At 36.7% G+C, this 22,502-nt stretch overlaps 1 protein-coding gene across 4 annotated transcripts in view; it reads right to left on the bottom strand.

Moving 5' to 3' along the window:
* Positions 1 to 22,502, bottom strand: part of TMLHE (trimethyllysine hydroxylase, epsilon) — a 66,796-nt gene that overhangs the window by 14,531 nt on the left and 29,763 nt on the right. For 3 of the 4 annotated variants that reach the window (XM_060003050.1, XM_060003051.1, XM_060003052.1), the window contains exons 3-6: positions 17,766 to 17,942; positions 16,989 to 17,268; positions 15,267 to 15,386; positions 11,904 to 12,140 (exon numbers count right to left, since the gene is read on the bottom strand). In XM_060003050.1, the coding sequence (XP_059859033.1) occupies positions 11,904 to 12,140; positions 15,267 to 15,386; positions 16,989 to 17,268; positions 17,766 to 17,942 (814 nt within the window). The remainder of the gene's footprint in view (positions 1 to 11,903; positions 12,141 to 15,266; positions 15,387 to 16,988; positions 17,269 to 17,765; positions 17,943 to 22,502) is intronic. The other variant, XM_060003053.1, reaches the window with a different exon arrangement.

The raw sequence follows: 22,502 nt of genomic DNA, 5'->3' as shown, positions 1-22,502 counted from the left end.
CAATAAGGAACTTGTAGCCAGAATATTTAAAGAACTCATAAAACTTACCAACAAGAATTCAAATGATTTACATTTCCCTGATGATTAGTGATGTTGAACATTTCCTGTGCCTGCTGGCCATCTGTATGTCTTCTTTGGAAAAATGTCTACTCAGGTACTCTGCTCATTTTTAAATTGAGTTGTTTTTTGATGTTAAGTCGTATGAGCTATTTATATATTTTGGATATTAACTCTTAACAGATATATCATTTGCAAATGCCTTCTCCCATTCAGTAGGCTGCCTTTTCATTTTATTGACAGCTTCCTTTGCTATGCAAAAGCTTTTCAGTTTGATGTAGTCCAATTTGTTTATTTTTGCTTTTGTGTCCCTTCCCTGAGGAGATATATCCAAAAAAATTGCTAAGACCAATGTCAAAGAGCATATTCCCTATGTTTTCTCCTAGAAGTTTTGTGGTTTCAGGTCTTATATTTAAGTCTTTACTACATTTTGAATTTATTTTTATATATGGTGTGAAACAGTAGTCCAGTTTGATTGATTCTTTTGCATGTAGCTGTCCAGTTTTCCCAACACCATTTATTGACAAGGCTGTCTTTTCCCCATTGTATATTCTGCATCCTTTGTCATAGATTAATTGATCATAAGTGCATGGGTTTATTTCTGGGCTCTCTATTATGTTCCATGGGTCTATTTGTCTGTTCTCATGACAGTACCATACTGTTTTGATTATTGTAGCTTTGTAGTACAGTTTGAAATCAAGGAGCGTGACACCTCCAGCTTTGTTGTTCTATCTCAAAATTGTTTTGGCTGTTCAGGGTCTTTTGTGTTTCCATACAAATTGTATAATTATAGTTCTAGTTCTGTGAAAAATGTCATTGGTATTTTGATAGGGATTGCATTGAATCTTTAGATTGCCTTGGGTAGTATGGACATTTTAACAATATTAATTCTTCTAAGCCAGGAGCATGGTATATCTTTCCATCAGTTTGTATTATCTTCAATTTCTTTCATCAGTGTCTTGTAGTTTTCTGGGTACATGTCTTTTACCTCCTTGATTAGATTTATTGTTAGGTATTTTATTCTTTTTGATGCAATTATAAATGGGATTGCTTTCTTAATTTCTCTTTTTGATTGTTCATTGTTAGTGTATAGAAACACAGAGATCACGTCACACTTATCAGAATGGCTATTATCAAAAAGATAACAAATAACAAGTGTTGGAGAGAATGTGGAAAAAAGGGAACCCTCGTGCACTGTTGGTGGGAATGTAAATTGGTACAGTCACTATGGAAAACAGTAGAAAATTTCCTCAAAAACTTAAAAATAGAACTACCATATGATCCAGCAATTCTACTCCTGGGTATGTATATGAAGAAAACAAAAACACTAAAGTGAAAAGATATGTGCACCCCTATGTTCACTGCAGCATTGTTTATAGTAGCCATGATATGAAAGCAACTTAGGCCCCATCAATAGGTGAGTGGATAAAGAAGATGTCTCACACACACACACACACACACACACACACACACACACACACACACTGGAATATTCCTCAGCCATAAAAAAGAATGAAGATCTTGCCATTTGTGACAACATGGATGGACCTAGAGGGCATTGTCCTAAGTGAAATAAATCAGACAGAGAAAGACAAGTACCATATGATAGCACTTATATGTGGAATTTTAAAATAAAACAAATGAACAAGCAAAACAAAAGAGAAACAGAGTCAAAGATACAGAGAACAAACAGGTGGTTGCCAGACCGGAGAGGGGAAGGGGGATGAGAGAAATAGCTGAGGGGCATTAAGAAGTACAAACTTCCAGTTACAAAACAAATGAGTCATGGGTACGAAATGTAAAGTGTGGGGAGTATAATGAATAATTATGTAATAACTTTGTATGGTGAGAGATGGTAAGTAGACTTATCATGGTGATGGGTATGAAATGTATAGAAATATTGAATCACTATGTTGTGCACCAGGAACTAACATAGTGTTGTAGGTCAATTATACTTCAAAAACAAACAAACAAACAAACTCTCAGAAAGAGAGATCAGATTTGTGGTTACCAGAGGCAGAAGGTAGAGGGGGGAGGGGGAATTGGATGAAGATGATCAAAAGGTACAAACTTCCAACTGTAAGATAAAAAATTACTAGGGATGTAATGTACAACATGATAAATATAATTAACACTGTTGTATGTTATACATTAAAATCGTTAAGAGAGTAAATCCTGAGTTCTCATCACAAGGAAAAAAATATTTATTTATTTATTTAATGTTGTATCTATATGAGATGATGGATGTTCACTAAACTTATTGTTGATAATCATTTCATGATGTATGTAAGTCAAATCATTATGCTGTACACCTTAAACTTATACAGCACTGTATGTCAATTACATTTCAATGAAACTGGAAGAAAAAAAAAAGACAAATGATACAATTTAAAAATCGACAGCAGATTTGACTAAAGAAGATGTACAAATGGCCAAGAAGCAAAATGAAAGAACAAATGAAAAGATGTTCAACATCATTAATCATCAGGGAAATGCAAATCAAAACCAGAGTGAGATACTACTTCATACCCACTAGGATGGCTATAATCAAAGACAGATAATAACAAATGCTGGTGAGGATGTAGAGAAACTGAAGGCCTCATACATTACTGGCAGGGATGTTAACTGGTGCATCCAGTGTGGAAACCAGTTTAGCAGTTCCTCAAAGGGATAAATGCAGAGTTACCATATGAACCAGCAATTACATTCTTAGAAATCTACCCAAGAGAAATGAAAAAAACATGTCTACATAAAGACTTGTATGCAAATGTTCATAGCAACATTATCTGGAATAGCCCCAAACTAGAAATAATCCAAATGTTCATTACTGTTGAATGTATAAACAAAATACGATATAGATAAAGGAATACTATTCAGTAATTAAACAGATACATATTACAGCATGGATGAACTTTGAAATCATTATGCTAAGTGAGTGAAAGAGAGCTGACACAAAAGACTATGTATTAGCATATCTACTAAGATCAGGAACAAGACAAGGTTGCCCACTCTCACCACTTTTTTTTTTTTTTTTGTGGTACACGGGCCTCTCACTGTTGTGGCCTCTCTCATTGTGGAGCACAGGCTCTGGACGCGCAGGCTCAGTGGCCATGGCTCATGGGTCCAGCTGCTCCGCGGCAGGTGGGATCTTCCCAGACCGGGGCACGAACCCGTGTCCCCTGCGTCGGCAGGCGGACTCTCAACCACTGCGCCACCAGGGAAGCCCTCACCACTCTTATTTAACATAGTTTTGGAAGTTTTAGCCACAGCAATCAGAGAACAAAAGGAAATAAAAGGAATCCAAATTGGAAAAGAAGAAGTAAAGCTGTCACTGTTTGCAGATGACATGATACTATACATAGAGAATCCTAAAGATGCTACCAGAAAACTACTAGAGCTAATCAATGAATCTGGTAAAGTAGCAGGATACAAAATTAATGCACAGAGATCTCTGGCATTCCTATACACTAATGATGGAAAATCTGAAAGTGAAATCAGGAAAACACTCCCATTTACCATTGCAACAAAAAGAATAAAATATCTAGGAATAAATCTACTTAAGGAGACAAAAGACCTGTATGCAGAAAATTATAAGACACTGATGAAAGAAATTAAAGATGATACAAATAGGTGGAGAGATATACCATGTCCTTGGATTGGAAGAATCAACATTGTGAAAATGACTCTACTACCCAAAGCAATCTACAGATTCAATGCAATCCCTATCAAACTACCAATGGCATTTTTCATAGAACTAGAAATTAGAACAAAAAATTTCACAATTTGTATGGAAACACAAAAGACCCCGAATAGCCAAAGCAATCTTGAGAATGAAAAACGAAGCTGGAGGAATCAGGCTCCCTGACTTCAGACTATACTACAAAGCTACAGTATCAAGACTGTATGGTACTGGCACAAAAACAGAAAGATAGATCAATGCAACAGGATAGAAAGCCCAGAGATAAACCCATGCACATATGGTCACCTTATCTTTGATAAAGGAGTTGGGAATGTACAGTGGAGAAAGGACAGCCTCTTCAATATGTGTTGCTGGGAAAACTGGACAGGTACATGTTAAAGTACGAGATTAGATCACTCCCTAACACCATACACAAAAATAAGCTCAAAATGGATTAAAGACCTAAATGTAAGGCCAGAAACTATCAAACTCTCAGAGGAAAACATATGCAGAACACTCTATGATATAAATCACAGCAAGATCCTTTTTGACCCACCTCCTCGAGAAATGGAAATAAAAACAAAAATAAACAAAAATAAACAAATGAGACCTAATGAAACTACAAAGCTTTTGCACAGCAAAGGAAACCATAAACAAGACCAAAAGACAACCCTCAGAATGGGAGAAAATATTTGCAAATGAAGCAACTGACAAAGGATTAATCTCCAAAATTTACAAGCAGCTCATGCAGCTCAATAACAAAAAACAAAACAACCCAATCCAAAAATGAGCAGAAGACCTAAATAGACATTTCTCCAAAGAAGATATACAGACTGCCAACAAACACATGAAAGAATGCTCAACATCATTAATCATTAGAGAAATGCAAATCAAAACTACAATGAGATATCATCTCACACCAGTCAGAATGGCCATCATCAAAAAATCTAGAAACAATAAATGCTGGAGAGGGTGTGGAGAAAAGGGAACACTCTTGCACTGCTGGTGGGAATGTGAATTGGTACGGCCACTATGGAGAAGAGTATGGAGGTTCCTTAAAAAACTACAAATAGAACTACTATATGACCCAGCAATACCACTACTGGGCATATACTGTGAGAAAACCATAATTCATAAAGAGTCATGTACCAAAACGTTCACTGCAGCTCTATTTACAATAGCCAGGAGATGGAAACAACCTAAGTGCCCATCATCGGATGAATGGATAAAGAAGATGTGGCACATATATACAATGGAATATTACTCAGCCATAAAAAGAAACGAAATTGAGCTATTTGTAATGAGGTGGATGGACCTAGAGTCTGTCATACAGAGTGAAGTAAGTCAGAAAGAGAAAGACAAATACCATATGCTAACACATATATATGGAATCTAAGAAAAAAATGCCATGAAGAACCTAGGGGTAAGACGGGAATAAAGACACAGACCTACTAGAGAATGGACTTGAGGATATGGGGAGGGGGAAGGGTAAGCTGTGACAAAGTGAGAGAGTGGCATGGACATATATACACTACCAAACGGAAAATAGATAGCTAGTGGGAAGCAGCCACATAGCACAGGGAGATCGGCTCGGTGCTTTGTGACCACCTAGAGGGGTGGGAGAGGGAGGGTGGGAGGGAGGGAGACGCAAGGGGGAAGGGATATGGGAACATATGTATATGTATAACTGATTCACTTTGTTACAAAGCAGAAACTAACACACCATTGTAAAGCAATTATACTCCAATAAAGATGTAATAAACAAAAAAAAGACTACGTATTATATGATTCCATTTACAGAAAATGTCTAGAATAGGCAAATCCATACAGACAGAAAGTTGATAAGTGATTGCTAGGGGCTGTGATGGACTGGGGTTGGGGTGAGGGAATGGGGGAGTCACTGCTTAATGGGCAGGAGGGAACTTTTGGGGTTGACAGAAATGTCAAAAACTGGATTGTGATGATGGTTACATGACTTTGTAAATACAATAACAATCACTGAATTAGATACTTAAAACATATTAATTTTATGGTATACAAATAACTTTTAAAATGTTTTAAAGGTTTAAAAAATGTTAATGCACTTAATATCCCAATTAAAAGAGACTGTCAGACTGGATAAAAAAGTAAGACTGAAGTACGTATATGCCATTTATTTAAACACAAAAACACAGATAAGTCAGAAAAAGAAGACAGAAAATTAAATAGCATGCAAAGTGTAAGTATAAGATTGTTGGAGTGGTTATATTAATTTCAGATAAAATAGACTTCAAAACAAAGTGAAAGAGGGACATTTTATGACAAAAGGTTGTTTCACCAGAAAGACATAAAAATCATAAATTCGTATGTGCTTAGTAACAGATACTCAAAAAACATGAAGCAAGAACTGATGGAATTAAAGGGAGAAATAGACAAAATCACCATATTATTTGGATGTTTTCGTGGTTTTCTCAGTGGCTGACGGAATAATTAGTCGAAAAAATCAGAGAGGACACAGAATACAAAATAACATGGTTAAAGAAAGAACACATAAGCGACATCAGAAAATATTTCGTACTTAATTATCATGAAAATAAACATCAATATTTGTAGGATGCAGGTAAAAAGGCTTAGAGGTACAAACATAGTTTTTAATGATTGTATTAAAAAAGACTAAATGTATAATATCAATGATATAAGGTTCTACCTTGGGGGACTAGAAAAATGAGAATAAATTAAACCAAAAGTATGTAAAAGTAAAGAAATAATGAAGATAACATAAATCAATAAAATAGAAACAAACGATAGGCAGAATTAACAAAGCAATACGGTGGCTCTTGGAAAGGACGAACAACATTGGTAAACGTTTAGCTAGACTAAACCAGAAAAAAAGAGAGCTAAAATTACTAATACTAAGAATCATCATTACAGAGATGACAGACATTATATGAAAAGAATAAGAGAATATTTTGAATGACTTTATGACTGAACAATTGACAACTTAGATAAAATGTACAGATTTATTGAAAGAACCAGTAGAGGAAACAAAAATCTTACTAGCTCTATATATACATAAAAAATTGAATTTAATATCCCAAACTTTCTCATAAAATAAACTCCATTCCCAGACAGTTTGCCTAGTAAATTCTAGCAAACATTTAAGGTGGAAATAGCACTAATACCATACAAACTCTTTGGTAAACCAGAGTTTTACAAAGTCATTACAAAACAAGAAAACTGTCGACCAATATCCCTCTTGAACCTAGATGCGAAACTTCTCAACATGATATTATTAAGCTGAAACCAGATATGTATGTATCAGTTACTAATTTATTGCTTCTCAGTTCTGAATGCATCCTTACATACAATACATGTTCTTGATTTAAGAATTTCTTTTAGCATTTTTCCTTTATAGTGAGTACAACATTAGACTTTCTCAGTAGCTGGTGTTGGAGGGACACTGCAGGAGAAAGAGGTTCTCTTGCTATTTCTGGCCCTAGCCAGGTCTCTGCTGTGTGGGTGTGAGGGCATCAGGTGGCACCAACCCTCAGGGCCCAGGACACGGTCCCTATGCCACCTTGCAGCCTCATCTTGGTGACAACCTTTCCATAGCCCTCTCAGCATAGTAAACCAGAGCTCCTGAATGACCTGCAGGAGGCCTCCTGTGTTCTGTGGGATCACATACTGAAAGTAAGTCTGAATGCCAGTGAAAGCAGGAAGACTTAAGAGCACCTAGATTGCATGCTTTCACTGGCACCTAGGCTTCCGTTGCACACTCACACCACCAGTTGCTGATTGCCGGCTCCCTTGCCTGCCTGTACTCTGGAAGGGTGGCCTATTGTTTGCTCAGCAACTCTAGACCAGCTCCTGCCTGGCTAAATCAGCAAACTTCTCTGATATCAGGTGGCTGAACCACTCTTTCTTCCAGATCTGAACCTCTTCCATGTTTATTCTTCCTTGGATACTCTGCCTCAGCCCTAGGGTACTATAATGAATTTCTTCATATCTTTTTTTTAAATTTTGTGATGCATGAAAATTATATGAATTTCAACTTTCAGTGTCTAGAAACAGAGTTTTATTGGAACATGGCCACATATATTCACTTATATGTCTATGGTGGCTTCCATACTACAATGGCAGAGTTGAGTAGTAGCAACAGAGACGTATGTGGTGCTCTCATCATTTTGCACCACTGCTCAGCACATTACAAATTGTGGTGATACAGTTATTACTACCAGCATTTTGAATGTTATATACTGTCATTCCATAATATTTAAAACTTTTTTATTACCAGTGCATACCCATAATGTTGGAACAACAAAAGAGAAAAGTGGACTTAAGTGTCATGTGTTTAAGGCACAGAGGAGCATGGATTATTTTGTTATCAAATTAGATGGCAAAGCATTGTGTTTAAAATGCAATGACACTGTAGCTGCTCTGAAAGAATATTATATACATTAATTTCCTCATATCTCATAGTCACTCTTTTATCCTAGTTCCTAATTCTTTATATTAACTTTTCCCTGTTTAACCTACCATGTAGTATCTATCTCTTGACTGGGTCCATACACATGCACACACACACACACATACATATATGTGTGTGTGTGTGTGTGTGTGTGTATAGTAATAAATTATGATCAAGTACAGTTTATCCTAGGAGTGCAAGGTTGGTTTAACATTTGGAAATAACTTAATGTAATTTGCCATATCCATAGAATAAAGAAGAAAAATAATATGATCGTTTCAATTGATAAATGAAGATAAAACATTTATCAAAATGTAATACCCATTTATGGTTAAAAAAACCTCTCAGCAAACTTGGAAGGGAAATTCCTTAATCTGATAGAAAACGTCACTAAACCCTTACAGCTAATGTCATACATGGCAAAATAGTGAACACTTTCATCCTAAAGACGTCTGTTCTTGTCACTCTCATTTAACATAATAGTGGAGCGCTAAACAATGCAACAAGATAAGAAAAACAAATAAATAAGCATATAGATTGGAAAGGAAAGAATAAAACTGTCCCTACAACATGATTGTCTAGATAGAAAATTCCAAGAAACCTAAAAAATAAAAACTTCTCAGGACTAACGAATGACTTTAGCAGGGCTATAGAATAAAATGCTAATTTAAAGAGAAATAAATTGTTTTTATATAATGGCAGCAAACAATTGGAAAATAATATTAAAATTTTATTTTATAATACCACCAAAACATAAAAATACTTAGAAATAAAATAAACAAAAGATACACAAGATCTCTATCTTCAATAATATAAAACACTGATGAGAGAAATGAGATAAGACCAAATATATAGAAAGATCAGGTTCATGGATTGGAGGACTCAAAGCTGTTAGTTTGTCAGTTCTCACCAAAATGATCTATAGATTCAAAGCAATCTCAATCATAATCCTAACAGGCTTTTCCCTAAACATTGAAAAGCTGATTTTAAAATTTATATGAAAATATAAGGAACCTAGAACTAAGGCTGGCAAACTATGGTGTGTGGGCCAAACCCAGACTCCTGCCTGTTTTTGTAAATAATGTTTTATTGGAACTCAGCTACACCCATTCATTTACGTATTGTCTATGGCTGCTGTTGTGTTTCCACACAGTATTGAGTAGTTGCAATAGAGACCATACGGCCTACAAGGCCTAAAATACTTACTATTTGGCCCTTTACAGAAAAGTGTGTAAACCCCTGGCCTAGAATATCCAAAATAATCTTGAAAAATAACAAAGTTGACAAACATATTACCTGACTTCAAGAATTACTATAAACCTGCAGTAGCCAAGACTGTGTGGAACTGTCATAAAGATCCACAAATAGATAATGGAACCAAACAGAGGGTCCAGAAACAAACTCACCTTTATATGGTCATTTGATTTTTGACAGAGTTTCAAAGGTAATCCAATGGGGGAAAGGAAGGTCTTTTCAACAAGTGGTGCTATAACACCTGAGTATCCATGTGTATAAAACAGGAACTTCTACCTTTACCTCACAACATGTAAAAAATTAGTTTGAGATAGATCACTGACTTAGATGCCAAAGATAAAACCATAACACCTTTAGAAAACGGAGGAGAATATCATTATGTCATGGGGGTAGTCAAAGATTTCTTATGCAGGTCACAGATTCAATGATCATTAGGGAAAAACTGATCAACTACATTTCATTAAAATTAAAATTTTCTGCTTATCAAACATCACAGTTAAAAAATAAATAGGGGGCTTCCCTGGTGGCGCAGTGGTTGAGAGTCCGCCTGCCGATGCAGGGGACACGAGTTCGTGCCCCGGTCCGGGAAGATCCCACATGCCGCGGAGCGGCTGGGCCCGTGAGCCATGGCCGCTGAGCCTGCGCGTCCGGAGCCTGTGCTCCACAACGGGAGAGGCCACAACAGTGAGAGGCCCGCGTACCGCAAAAAATAAATTAAAATAAATAAATAAATAAATAAATAAATAGGTAAGCCACAGACTAGAAGAAAATATTCCTAAAACATATCAGGTAAGAACTGGTAACCAGGGTATATAAAGAACCCCTACAACTCAATAATGAAAAGACAATCCAGTGAAAAAATGGGCAAAAGATCTAACTAGTTACTTAGCAAAAGAAAATATATGAATGGTCAACATGCACACGGAAAGAGGCTCAACATCATCAATCGCCAAAAATGCAAATTAGAACCCCAAGGAGATACCCACCATAATGGCTAAAATTAATAAGACTGACACCGCCAAGTATTAACAAGGATGTGGAGTGGGTACAACTTTCATACACTGTTGATGTCCATGTGAAATGGAACAAGTACTTTAGTAAAAGTTCTGGCAGTTGCTAATGAAACTAAAAAGTCATCTACTCTACGATCCAGCAGTTCCATTCTTCGGTATTTATCTGAGTGAAATGAAAGCACATATCTACAAAGATACTTATACATGAACATTCATGGAAGCTTTATTCATAATAACACCAAACAGGAAACAGCTCAGGTGTTTATTCATAAAAGAATAGATCTGTTCCATGATCTGAATTTCTAGAACAGGCAAAACTAATCTATGGTGGTAAAAAATCAAAACAGGGTTTTCCTCTCAGTGTATGTGCAGGGATGGACTGAGAAAGGGAATAAAGTTTCTTTCTGTAGTGATGGTAATATTCGATATCTTGATAGGGGTTTGGGTTACATAGGTGTATGCATTTTTCAAAACTCAGCAAGTGTATATTCAATATTTATAACATCACTGTATGTATATTTTATATCAAAATTAAAGATCTGTAAACAAATATTGAACTTTAGACTTAAGGTTATAAATGTTGAAGTATATTAGGGGGACATATACTCATATCTGCAATGTACTTTCCAATGTATCAAAAATAAGATTAATTGATAGATAAACAGAGGGATAGAAAGATGGATAGATAGGTAATAAAGTAAGTATAGTAATATCTCAATGGTAGAATCTAGGTGGTAGGTATATGAGTTTTCTTGTAAATGCTTTTCAACTTTTCCGTATTATGAAAAATGTGCGTAATAAAATGTTTGGGAAAATATTGAGCACCTACTCATTGTTTTAGGCAATTGAGATATAAGAATGACTGAGGGAGAGTTTTCCAGTGGAGCTTATCCCAGGGAAGTGATTTAGTATTTATGTAGTTCCGACTACAGTCCAGGGGCAAAGACAGGGGCAACAATTTATTTTTATCTTCACAATTCAGTGTGAAGGAGAAGGCTTGAAATGAGTGGAGATGATGAGTTCAGTTTTGAATAAACTGTGCTTTATGATCCTACAAGATACTAGGTGGCAATACCTAGTAGACTATTGGATATACACAGGTCAGGAGCTTTGCATAAATCTGGGCAACAGTCAAATGTTGTTGTTATCATGCCTTTGGGTACCCTAGCTATTTGGTGACTGAGCACAATTTAATAACTGTGTCTTGTTTTTAAAATGTTTTCATTTTAAATGCTATGTGAAATATCTGTCCCCTCCAATCTAGCATTCCTTCTCTGTTGGCCTATTTATTATTCCATGGGAATTAAAATAAGAATGGAAATTGTACTAATAGAAAGCTATACAATAGTAATACTAAAATGTGACAGACATAGGATATTAGGAATTTTCATTACATTAGAAGACTAATATCTGACAAATACATTACACTGAGAGAGAGTTCTTTGGTACTCACCTGATCATATAGAGCTCTTTATTCCATGGGTAGATATTTAAGACTGGCCCTACCCCAATCATGTGGTTGTGACATTCTCCAACATTTTCAATATATTCATGCTTCAATGGCACTTTGCTGAGGAGTTCAAATTCCTCAGGTGCCTTCTGAAGTACCTGTTCTGCTGCATAGAATCCATCTACTAGCAGTGTCCTGCCACCTGTTCCTTCATGCTTAAGACAGTGAAACACTTGAATGCTAAAGAGGGGGAAAAAATTAAATTATTCTGTTCAGTGGAGAAAAGAGAATATATCAAAATTTTAGAAAAAAAATATGAAATGATTATTGACTCCACTGTGTCATTTTCTTTTCACTAAGAAATAAATCTCATTTCCCAATTGTCTTCCCTTCATAGCCAGCTGTACTTTTTTGTGCTTTGAAATATTAATGCCACTACAGGTTCCTCCTAAGCATATTTAACATGTATTGATGGCTATATGTGACAGACCCAGGGAATACCATCATGAATAAGGTATAGTCTCTGTTTTAAAGAAGGCCAGTCTACTAAGAAGAGATGAAGCAAGTAAGTACCAACAGGCACTATAATAAAGTTGTATACAAGATACAGTGGAGCCATAAACAGAGGAAATTATTGTAGTGGTGTGTTGTATTGAGAAATGTTTTTGGAGGTGGATGAGAATGGTTTTGCTTAGTCTTAAAGAATGAGCAAGAGTTGGGCTGAAATGAGATTGAGGTGAGGAGAGGGCATTCCAGGCCCCCCCCCCCAAAAAAAAAAGTATGACCAAAGATATCAACGTAAAACAACGAGTTTAAACTGAGATGGGAGATGAACTGGTGGGAAGCAAGATGACAAAAAACATGGAAAACAACTTTGATAACTGAAATAGCAGAGAAAAATACTGAGGGGTTGAGCTTAGAGATGGGTTTTATAGAAAAGAGGACACAGCTAAGCAACATGACAGAGGACGAAAAACAGGCAAGTATCTAGAATGCCTGCAGGTTTTTCACCTGGACAACCTGACAAATCATGCCATCTGCCAAGAGAACACAGGCAGACGCATAATTGGATGATAAAAAGGGGGTGAGAGGGGTTGAGGAAGAGGTTCAGTTTAAGGACATGTTGAAATAGTTGAGTTATATATGGCTGAAAATTTAACAGGAAAAGGAAATGCAACTATTAATGGACTGGAAAACTAAAGTAAAAATTTCAAATTAACAAGGGGAAAATAAAATTAATAGTAATTTAGGAAAAAAGAAGAAATAAGGAAAAGTAAACAACAAAGTAAAATAAGTAATAAACATAAATAAAGATAGAAGGAATAAAATCAAGGAGAACCTAGGGTAAATACAATTAAAATGAGAAGGTCAGTTCTGGCTCTGTTGACCTTTCTGTGAAATTTCTAGGTTAGGATTACTTAGTAGCCAGTTGAAGACGTTTACCTTAGAAGAGAGGTAGATTTTGTAGTCGTCTGTAGGTGGTAGCTAAAGCCAAGAGCATGGAAGAAGAGATCATTTCAAGTAAGAAAAGAGGGAGAAGGAGAAAACCTTGAGAAACAACCATATTTATGACATGGACAAAGGAAAATAAGCTGGCACAGGAGACTGAGGAAAAATGGCTGCAGATATAGAAGGAGAACTAGAAAAGAAAGGATATTTAAGAAGAGGCAGTGGTAAATGGCCCCAGGGGTCAAATAAGATGAAGACTGAAAGGTACACACTGGGTATGGCAATAAGTTAGTTGCTGGTGACTTTGGAGAGATTAATTTTTAATTGGGAGGGGGGTGGATAAACTAGCTGACTACAGGTTTGAAGAATGAATGAGAAGTGAGAATGAAAAGACACTGAATGTAGACAATTATTTCAATAAGTTTAGCTGTGAAGGTGAGGAGTAAGGCGGGGCTGTAACTAGAAGGAGGTAGAGTCAAAGGAAGTGTACAAAAGTAGAGATTTAAGAAATGAGAAGCTGATAGGAAGGAGTCAATATGTATGGAAGGCTGAAGATACAGGAGAGAGAAATCCCCAAGGAGGTTGGAAAGGATGAGATCCTGAGCAAAGGTAGCTTTAGAAAGCATAAGGCATATAACGATGATGATGACGACGACGACAATGGCTAAAATGATAATAATAATAGCTAGTATTTATTGAACGTTTATTATGTTCTAGGAAGTATGCCAAGTGCTTTAAATACATCATGTAACTTAATCCCTAAGCAATACAAATGGACAGGTTTTATTACTAGTCCCATTCTACAGATGAAGAAACTGAGGCACAGAGAGGTTAAGTTATTTTCCAAGATCACAAAGCTAACCTATGTTCCAGCTGGGATACAAATCCAGGTCTGGTTGATTCCATAGCCTGAACTCTTAACCACTCTCATTATACTGCTCATGTACTTGGTCCTTGCCATTGATTAGAAAGGGTTAAATTAAAGGCACAGACAACTGTGTATCTCTGGTAGTGGTCAGAGAGAAAAGAGCTAGTCAATATTTGAACCTCAACCCCTGTCCAACTGTTTCTCATCCCATTTCCTCATATTCTTCCTTCTGCATCCTGTAGAATGAGGATGCAGGACTTTCTGTGTATCCATAACATTGAGCAGGATGTCAAAAAGATGCTTTATTCTTCCTCCTCTGAACCAAATATTCTTAGGTTCCAAACCCTTAAAGGAAATCAATGTATCATGTCAAATAATTACTATTTCTTTGCTGTGGTGAGAAGATTTAAGATCTACTCTCTGTTAGCTACTGGTGGTAATAATATTACAGTATACGACCATATCAAGTCAACACATTGTACACCTTATATTTACACAATGTCACATGTCAATTATATCTCAATAAAGCTGCAAAAAAGTATGGTATACGTTATCTTTGACTCAATAGCTTCGGAGTCCATGTAATAAGGTTATTTTTCATTCATTCCTCCTCTCCAACTTCTTGGAAATTGGATTTAAATTCCTCTTACTACCATACCCAAAGTAGCTGTGTTTGGAAGATTGACCCCTTTGCAATATAATAACTAAATATGAAAAACTGTACAAATTCCCAAACTAATGGTTAATCAATACATTTTTGGTAAGTTATTTGTAATTACTTTGAGAAAAATGTAAATTAAGCAAAATTTACATCCATTTATGTAGTAAGGTAGATTTTCAATCATTTCAAAAATTTTATTCCTATAAGTCTAAAGAAGACTGAGCTAGGGTGTTTAAAAATGATCATGTTTCTATGGAGAAAAGAAACAGTCATACAAATCAGCAGCAGCAGATATGATCTCGGTTCAAATAAAACAGAGAATGATTAAGAAACTATTCAAGACCATCACACGTAATGATCCCACTTTGGAAAATTCTAATCCACCTACCCACAGGGCTCTTGAAAATAGGTAGTGTCAGTGTGCCGATCCAGAGCTAGCTTGGTGTATGCAGTGTCACCCCTGGAGAAGTCTGAAGTGAAATACCACATCCTCCCATAGATGGTTTCTCTGTCAAATGAAGTATAGGAAACCTTTCATTCTTATCATTCAAAACTCTTTCCAATACTTTCTTTAATTATTCACAAATAACAATAGATTGTTTGGCTCCAGATTTCCATCTATAAGGTAAATATGACAGTTGAACACATCACCAGTCTAAACAATTCCTCCACTGAGTAATATTCTAGGAAGCTGGGGGGAAAAGGGTGAAAGGATAATATAGCTTGAAAGCTTAGGGAATCATCCCACTCTGTTTATGTTTCTACTTTTAATAGCTTTCACACTCAAACTTCTGTCCTGCACTCACCTTCCTCACATAGAAAAAGATGTTTTTGGGTAGCTGCTTTTAGAAGTGATTAATGTAGATCTTCACCCATCTTTTAGACATGTAGGAATAAGAAAAAGAGAAAGGATAGTTTATATTAGCAAGTATTTAGTGAGAGTTGCTGTATCACTGTTATTGTATCTCTCCTTGAGGAGAGATACAATAACATCATGGGTTTTGATTTCATAGTTATTTTCCTAGTAGGCTCAGATCTGACTAAAGGTCACTTTAATTCTTTAGCTTTCAGAGTTCATCTTATTCTCTGAACCCTCGAAGTCCAAACAGGAAATGGTCTTCCTTTTGAACTATAACCTCTGAAGTCCTGTCAATCTATTGCTTACTAGCACAGCTTTTTTACTTGAAAGTTCTCAAACTGTGTTTGAAACTGAATGGTTCACAAATGTTAATTATGCTCTACTAGGATAGGGCAAATGACCCAGCATACTGTCTGCTACACAATGAGCTGTATCTGGCTCTTATGAAATAAAAGGAAAGTACTAATTATAACAAAGTTGGTTTACATCACATTTAATACTACAGAAGATAAATCTATATACTACCCAGAAATGCAATGGAAAGAACATTGTATTTAGGATCAGGAAACCTGAGCTATCTGAATCCCAGTTCTACTGCTTACTAGCAGAGCAGTCCTGGGCAAGCCACTTAATACATTTGAGCCGTAAGAGCCTCATCAGTAGAACAGGAGATAAAATACACACTTATCAGGATTACTATAATGACCAATGAAAATAACGGATTTGAATATGCTGGTTAAATGCTATACAGTATAAGGCAGTAGTATTAACAACCAGGCTCTGAATTAAGCCTTAGGAATAACAGAAGGTCAAAAGTAGATGATCTTTAGACACCATCTTATTCAATCCTGTTACTGATCAGATAGGAAAATAGAGGCTACTGGGGCGGCGGGGGTGAGGATTGAGGGTAGGGGTGTGTGTGTTATGCAGTTGTCTATGTTTACCCAACTGCTTGATGGTAGAACTCAGACTACTATCTGGTTCTCTTTACTCAGTTAGTGCTCTTTCTAGTGTACAATGACTAACTCCTACTTTGAGCATCACTGGGCTCGAAAAAAATACCAATGACTTTGAAGTCTTCACCATATTAAACATGTAAGTGTCTTTAGAGATTAGACATCTGGGCTTCAGATAAAGCACTATAAATGGGAATCCCGTTATTCAGGCCACAAAATATTCTGGAAAAACGAGGGTGACCATACTTGTCACTGGAAATTAATTTCTGCAGATTTCAGGAAACTAATGACTTACCTGATCAAGCTGATCCTTTCTGCCAACTTCTCTGTGTGTTCCTGAGTAGGAGGGACATTTTCTACAAAAGCAATTCCATACAGCAGAAAGTTTTGTAGAAAGTTCTTCAGTCCCTCCTTGGTTTCTAAGAAGCTCTGGAAATCTACAGATGGAACTTGGGCTTGCTGGTAGATTTCAGCATTCCATAAGATTCTAGGCTGGATGACCTTTTGTTTCTGCCCTTCATAGCTGTTTTTCACCAGCCAATCCAAATCATATCTAGTCACATGACCATCTGGCCCTTTTAAGGGAAAAATAAAAGGCATTAAAAATAATAATTATAAAGGGCTTCCCTGGTGACACAGTGGTTGACAGTCTGCCTGCCGATGCAGGGGACGTGGGTTCGTGCCCCGGTCCGGGAAGATCCCACATGCTGCGGAGCGGCTGGGCCCGTGAGCCATGGCCGCTGAGCCTGCGCGTCCGGAGCCTGTGCTCCGCGGCGGGAGAGGCCACAACGGTGAGAGGCCTGCGTACCGCAAAAAAAAAAAAATAAAATAAATAATAATTATTATAAATACTGCCAACAATTTACTGGTTAAGAATGATGTCATCTGTAGATTAGAGCAATTTTATTTAAGAAGAAAAATAAAAGGTTCAAAAATAAATGCTTCCAAAGAAAGGAAAAACAAAGAGTAACTAAAAGAATACCCTGTTTTGGAAAGGGGCAAACCATTTTTTGTAAAACAATTGTCCTTTAAAAGAGTACCCCAAAGAAGACCAAGTCTCCTGTCCACTCACAAGTGAAAAAGAGTGTGGTCTCATCCAGACGAATGGTCTTTGGCTGGATACATAAATCCACACTGGCAGTGTCTAGGCTGCGCTGGTGAGTCTTAGAGTTGTAGCAAGATGCTGAGAGGCAGTGGTCTCGAAGCCAGACATAATCGAAGCGCATCACGGTGTTAGCATATTGCAGTTCTAAGGAAAAGATCACACTCTTTTATATTATTATATTATTTTACATTATTTATTTAGGAAAACTAAAAAATCAGGATCCAGAAAACTTCCTTCAAAAAGTCTTCTACCAAGAAATAAGCTGCGAGCAATGAGGGGGACACTAGCCCCTACTAGATATTAAAACATAGTACAGAACTTCTATGATTAAAACAGTGTGATGTTGGTATAGGAAAAGGCAGATAAAACAACAGAAGAGTATAAAAAGTCCAAAAATATACATGAATGCATATAGAAATTTGGTATGTAAAAAGTGGCAGGTGTAATCACTGTGGAAAATATGAATTTTTAAATAAACGGTGTTGGGACAACTGATAATCATTTGCAAAGAGATAAAATTGAGTCCATACCTCATATTGTCACTGGGTGTCCATGATAAACTCAAAACAGATCAGAGTTCTAAATTTGGAGAATGAAGCCATTCAAGTATATAAAAAGAAGACATGGATAGAGGATATAAAGGAGGTCCTTGTACCATTCTTGCAACTTTTCTGTTAGTTTGAAGATGTATCAAAATAAAAAGTTAGCAAAAAATCAAACTGTCTTATACATCAGGTTATTCATTTAGACAAGGTAAATAAAAAGGAGTTCAAATTTATAAGAGGAACAAAAACTATAAAGTGTCTGGGAAAAAATGAAAATGTGGAAGATTACTATGGAGAAATCTATAAAACTATCCTGAAAGACTTGAAGGAAACTTGAACGGAGAAATATGCTCACAGATGGGCAGATTCAATAATGAAAAGATAGGAATTCTCCCACAAATTAACACACAAAACTCCATGTACTTCCAATCCAAATCCCAGTGAAAATTTTCATGTACTGGACAGGCTAATTCCAAGAATCATACTCAGAATTAATAAAGTAACAATTTTGAGAAAGAAAAAGAAAGGCATGGAGGGGAAGTCTTACTATATATAAAAATGTATTATAAAGCTATAGTCATTTAAAAAGTATGATATTCATGCAGAATGGACTAAGAGATCAAGGGGACAGAATAGAGTCTCAAAACAGACTCAACTGTACATGAAAATATGGTATATGTTAAAGGTGGCATTTTGTAATAGTGGTGAAAAGATAGATTACTCAATAACTAGTTTTGGAAAAATGAATTTTGAAAAATTGATTCTAGAGTCACGTCAGCCTCAACAGTAAACTACTGATAGAGTAAAATATAAAAAATAAAACTATTATATCTTGACAACTTTGAGGTAGGAAAAGCCTTTCTAATATGACACAAAAAGCATAAAATATAATTTGTGTGTATGAAAATAAAAACCTTCTGTTTTGCAAACAATGCAAAAAACAAAGTTAAAAGACAAGTAACAGGAAAAATCTTTTTAACGTAAAAGGGTTAATACCCAGGATATAGAATAAATCCTTGTGATCATTAAGATAAAAACTCAATAGAAAAATGACCAAAGGATATCAATAGGAAAGTCACCAGAATTGACCAGTAAACACATGAACTCTTCTAACCTTAGTAGTAATCAGAGAAATGGGTATTAAGATATCATTTTTTATCCATCAGAGTGACAAAAATTTTAAAGTTTGATTAAAACATGTGTTTTCAAAAGATGTGGAGAAATGCATACTCTCAAACATTGGTAATGTGAGTATAAATTGGTGAAGACACACTGAATGGCAATCTGGAAGTTTCTATGAAAATAATAAAAAATATGTATATTTATTGCTTGACCCAGAAATTCACCTCTCAGTACTTACCTTATAGAAACCGTCACATATGAAGAGGTATGCACAAGGATATTCATAATAGTTTTGTTTATAATAGCAAAATAATTAGAAAATAAGACTAAATGTCTGTCAGTGGGGGAAGTTGAGGAATAGCTGAATAAACTGTGGCGTATCTACAATGAGATCCTAATAAACAGTTTAAAAATGCAGTGTATCTGTACTCCTCAAATGGACTTTGTACAATGTTATCATTCTCACTTTAAGGACAGAAAACTAAAGCTCAGAGATGTTAAATAACTTTGTAAGATCATATAATCATTAGGTGGTGAACCTAGGATGTGAACTCAAGTTGTCCAACCCCAAAGTCCTATGCTAGTGTTTCTCAAAGTGTAGTCTTGGGAATCTCTGAAGGTGAGACTTCAGGAAAGGCAGAGTAAGGAGCTTGGAAAATCCTCTGCCCCAATAACAATGATAAAACTGGACAAAATTACCAATAACAACCATTTTAGGACCTGGAAATTGACCAAAGGCTTACAACAAATTAAGAAGCATTTAGTCAAGAAAAACTATTGAACCTTGGGTAAGAACAGTGGGAATCTGTGTGTTTTAGCTTGGGGTGCTTCTACTCCCTACCCCACCCCTACCAGCTCCATCAGCAATAGTTCTACCAGGGCAGGCAAGCCAAGAAAGCCAGCAGCTTTGCTGCTGAAGGGGACTAAATTTATTTGGAGCAGAGCACATAAAAACTCCACGCCCCTGGGTGTTGAATACAATCAAGGAAGGCACACTGGTTGGGACAAGCAATAGATCCGCAGAACAGCCAGAAATCTATCAAGGGGATCAAGGGAATGAGACAGCTATAGTGGGCCTTGGAAAGCCCCCTCACATCCCCGGTGTTCGGTAAGGCTGTGCACACAATAAGGAGAGATTGGAAAGGGCCCTAGTTATCTACATGTCCCTGGAGGAATGTGAGGCACAGTGGAGACATGTGAAGAATGGCAGAAACTGAAAGCCCGGGCAGACTTAGTAACAGCCTAAACTTTGTGTGCCCCAATCCACACACACATCCATTGGCAAACGGTGGAAGCCTTACTGGCTTAAGGTTTTTAGCTTAACCTCTAACCGATTGTTAGCTGGCCACTAAACTATACCAGGGTTTCTCAAACCTTGGTACTATGGACATCTAGGGCTAGATAATTTCTTGTGCATTGTAGGATGCTTAACAGCATCCCTAGTCTCCACCCACTAGATGCTAGAAGCATCCTCCTCGCCAGTTGTGACAACTAAAAATGTTCCCAGACATTGCCAAGTGTCTCCTGTGGTGGCAAAATCCCCCCAGTTGAGGACCACTGAGTTATGCTGACCCCACTGTGATACACAGAAGCCACAGTTAAAAACAAATTACTCCAGAGAAGTCAATAAACAAATAAACAAAACGCACATACAGCAACAATCCCCCTGCGAGGTCAGAAATCAATTTCTATAAGATATAACCTAAAATGTCCAGATTTTCAACAAAAAACCCTGAGATACATATAGAAACAGAAAAGAGTGACCCATGCAGTCCATACAAACTGTCTGAGAAGAGTATTACAAGAAATCCTTTTGTCTAAGGCATGCTGCCAGTAGGTAGCTTATTACCTGGGAGGAAATGCCTTTCCCTTCTAACAGCCTTGGGAGAGAAGCAGAGTGGACCACTGGGACATCACCTCCATGTACCTATAACATCTTCTAGTTATGAGTCAAAAGTTGGTGTTGAATGCTTGAAAATCCAGACACTGAAGTTAACTGAGTCTCTGATATAGCAACTGCTGATACTGTGGAATGGGGCTATTATTTGGTGGTGATCTGAAGTTGGAGTTCTTGACCTAGGATCCATGGAATGATATGTAAAACTCTGTGTGTGTGTGTGTGTGTGTGTGTGTGTGTGTGTGTGTGTGTGTGTGTGTGTGTGTGTGTGTGTGTGTGTGTGGTTCTGTATTTTTCTATAGAGAGGATCCATAGCTTGCAACAGAACTTCTATGAGATTCATAAACTAAAACTACTGAGAACCACTCCCTTAGAGTGACAAAAGTGATTAAGTACCACCAACCCTCATTCAGATTGGTCATTACACTGAGGTAATCCAGGGTTTTGACAAACTATAACCTTCAAGCTCTTGCACATGCAGTTCCCTCTGACCAGAACATTCATCCTTACCTTCTCACTCTTTTTCCCTTGCCTAATTCATATTTAAATATTCATGAGTCTGCTCATATCCTGCAGGCAGTCATTTATAACTCTTTAGTTTGGGTTAGGTGACTCTCCTCTTTGTTCTCATAGCACTCCATATACTGTCTAAAAGCATTTAACACACTGTCTTATAACTGTGTGTGTGTTTTTGCCATAAGACGGTGCCTTGAGGATAGGGAATGTGTCTTCTCCATCACTGCATGCTTTGCATTTATCACAACGCCTGGCTCCTGGTACTTGCTCATTCAGAAATGAGAATGATCCTGTCATCAAAACTATGAATGATCTTCTCCTGCCCTATTAGATGGGTGAGAAGTTGCCAGGCACATACTGTACAGTAGTGGAATAATTTGTACTATGGGGATGGACTCATATCTTAAAAAGCTCCAAAAAATCCCCTTTATTTTAGTCAAGTTGGTATGCTTACTGTCCTTTCCATGGCTGGAACTCATTATTACCTCTGCTCTTGCCATTTTTCTCCTTAAAATTATAGGCTCCGCTAATTAAATGACCATCTTTTCTTTCAAAATCTAGCTAAAAATTAATTTAATTCAAGGAAGCTTCCTTGACTAACCCTACATTTCCTTTGAACTTAAG

This window comes from Delphinus delphis, chromosome X (assembly GCF_949987515.2).
Source record: "Delphinus delphis chromosome X, mDelDel1.2, whole genome shotgun sequence".
NCBI classification, from domain to species: Eukaryota; Metazoa; Chordata; class Mammalia; order Artiodactyla; family Delphinidae; genus Delphinus; species Delphinus delphis.
This window is presented reverse-complemented; position numbering and strand designations above follow the sequence as displayed.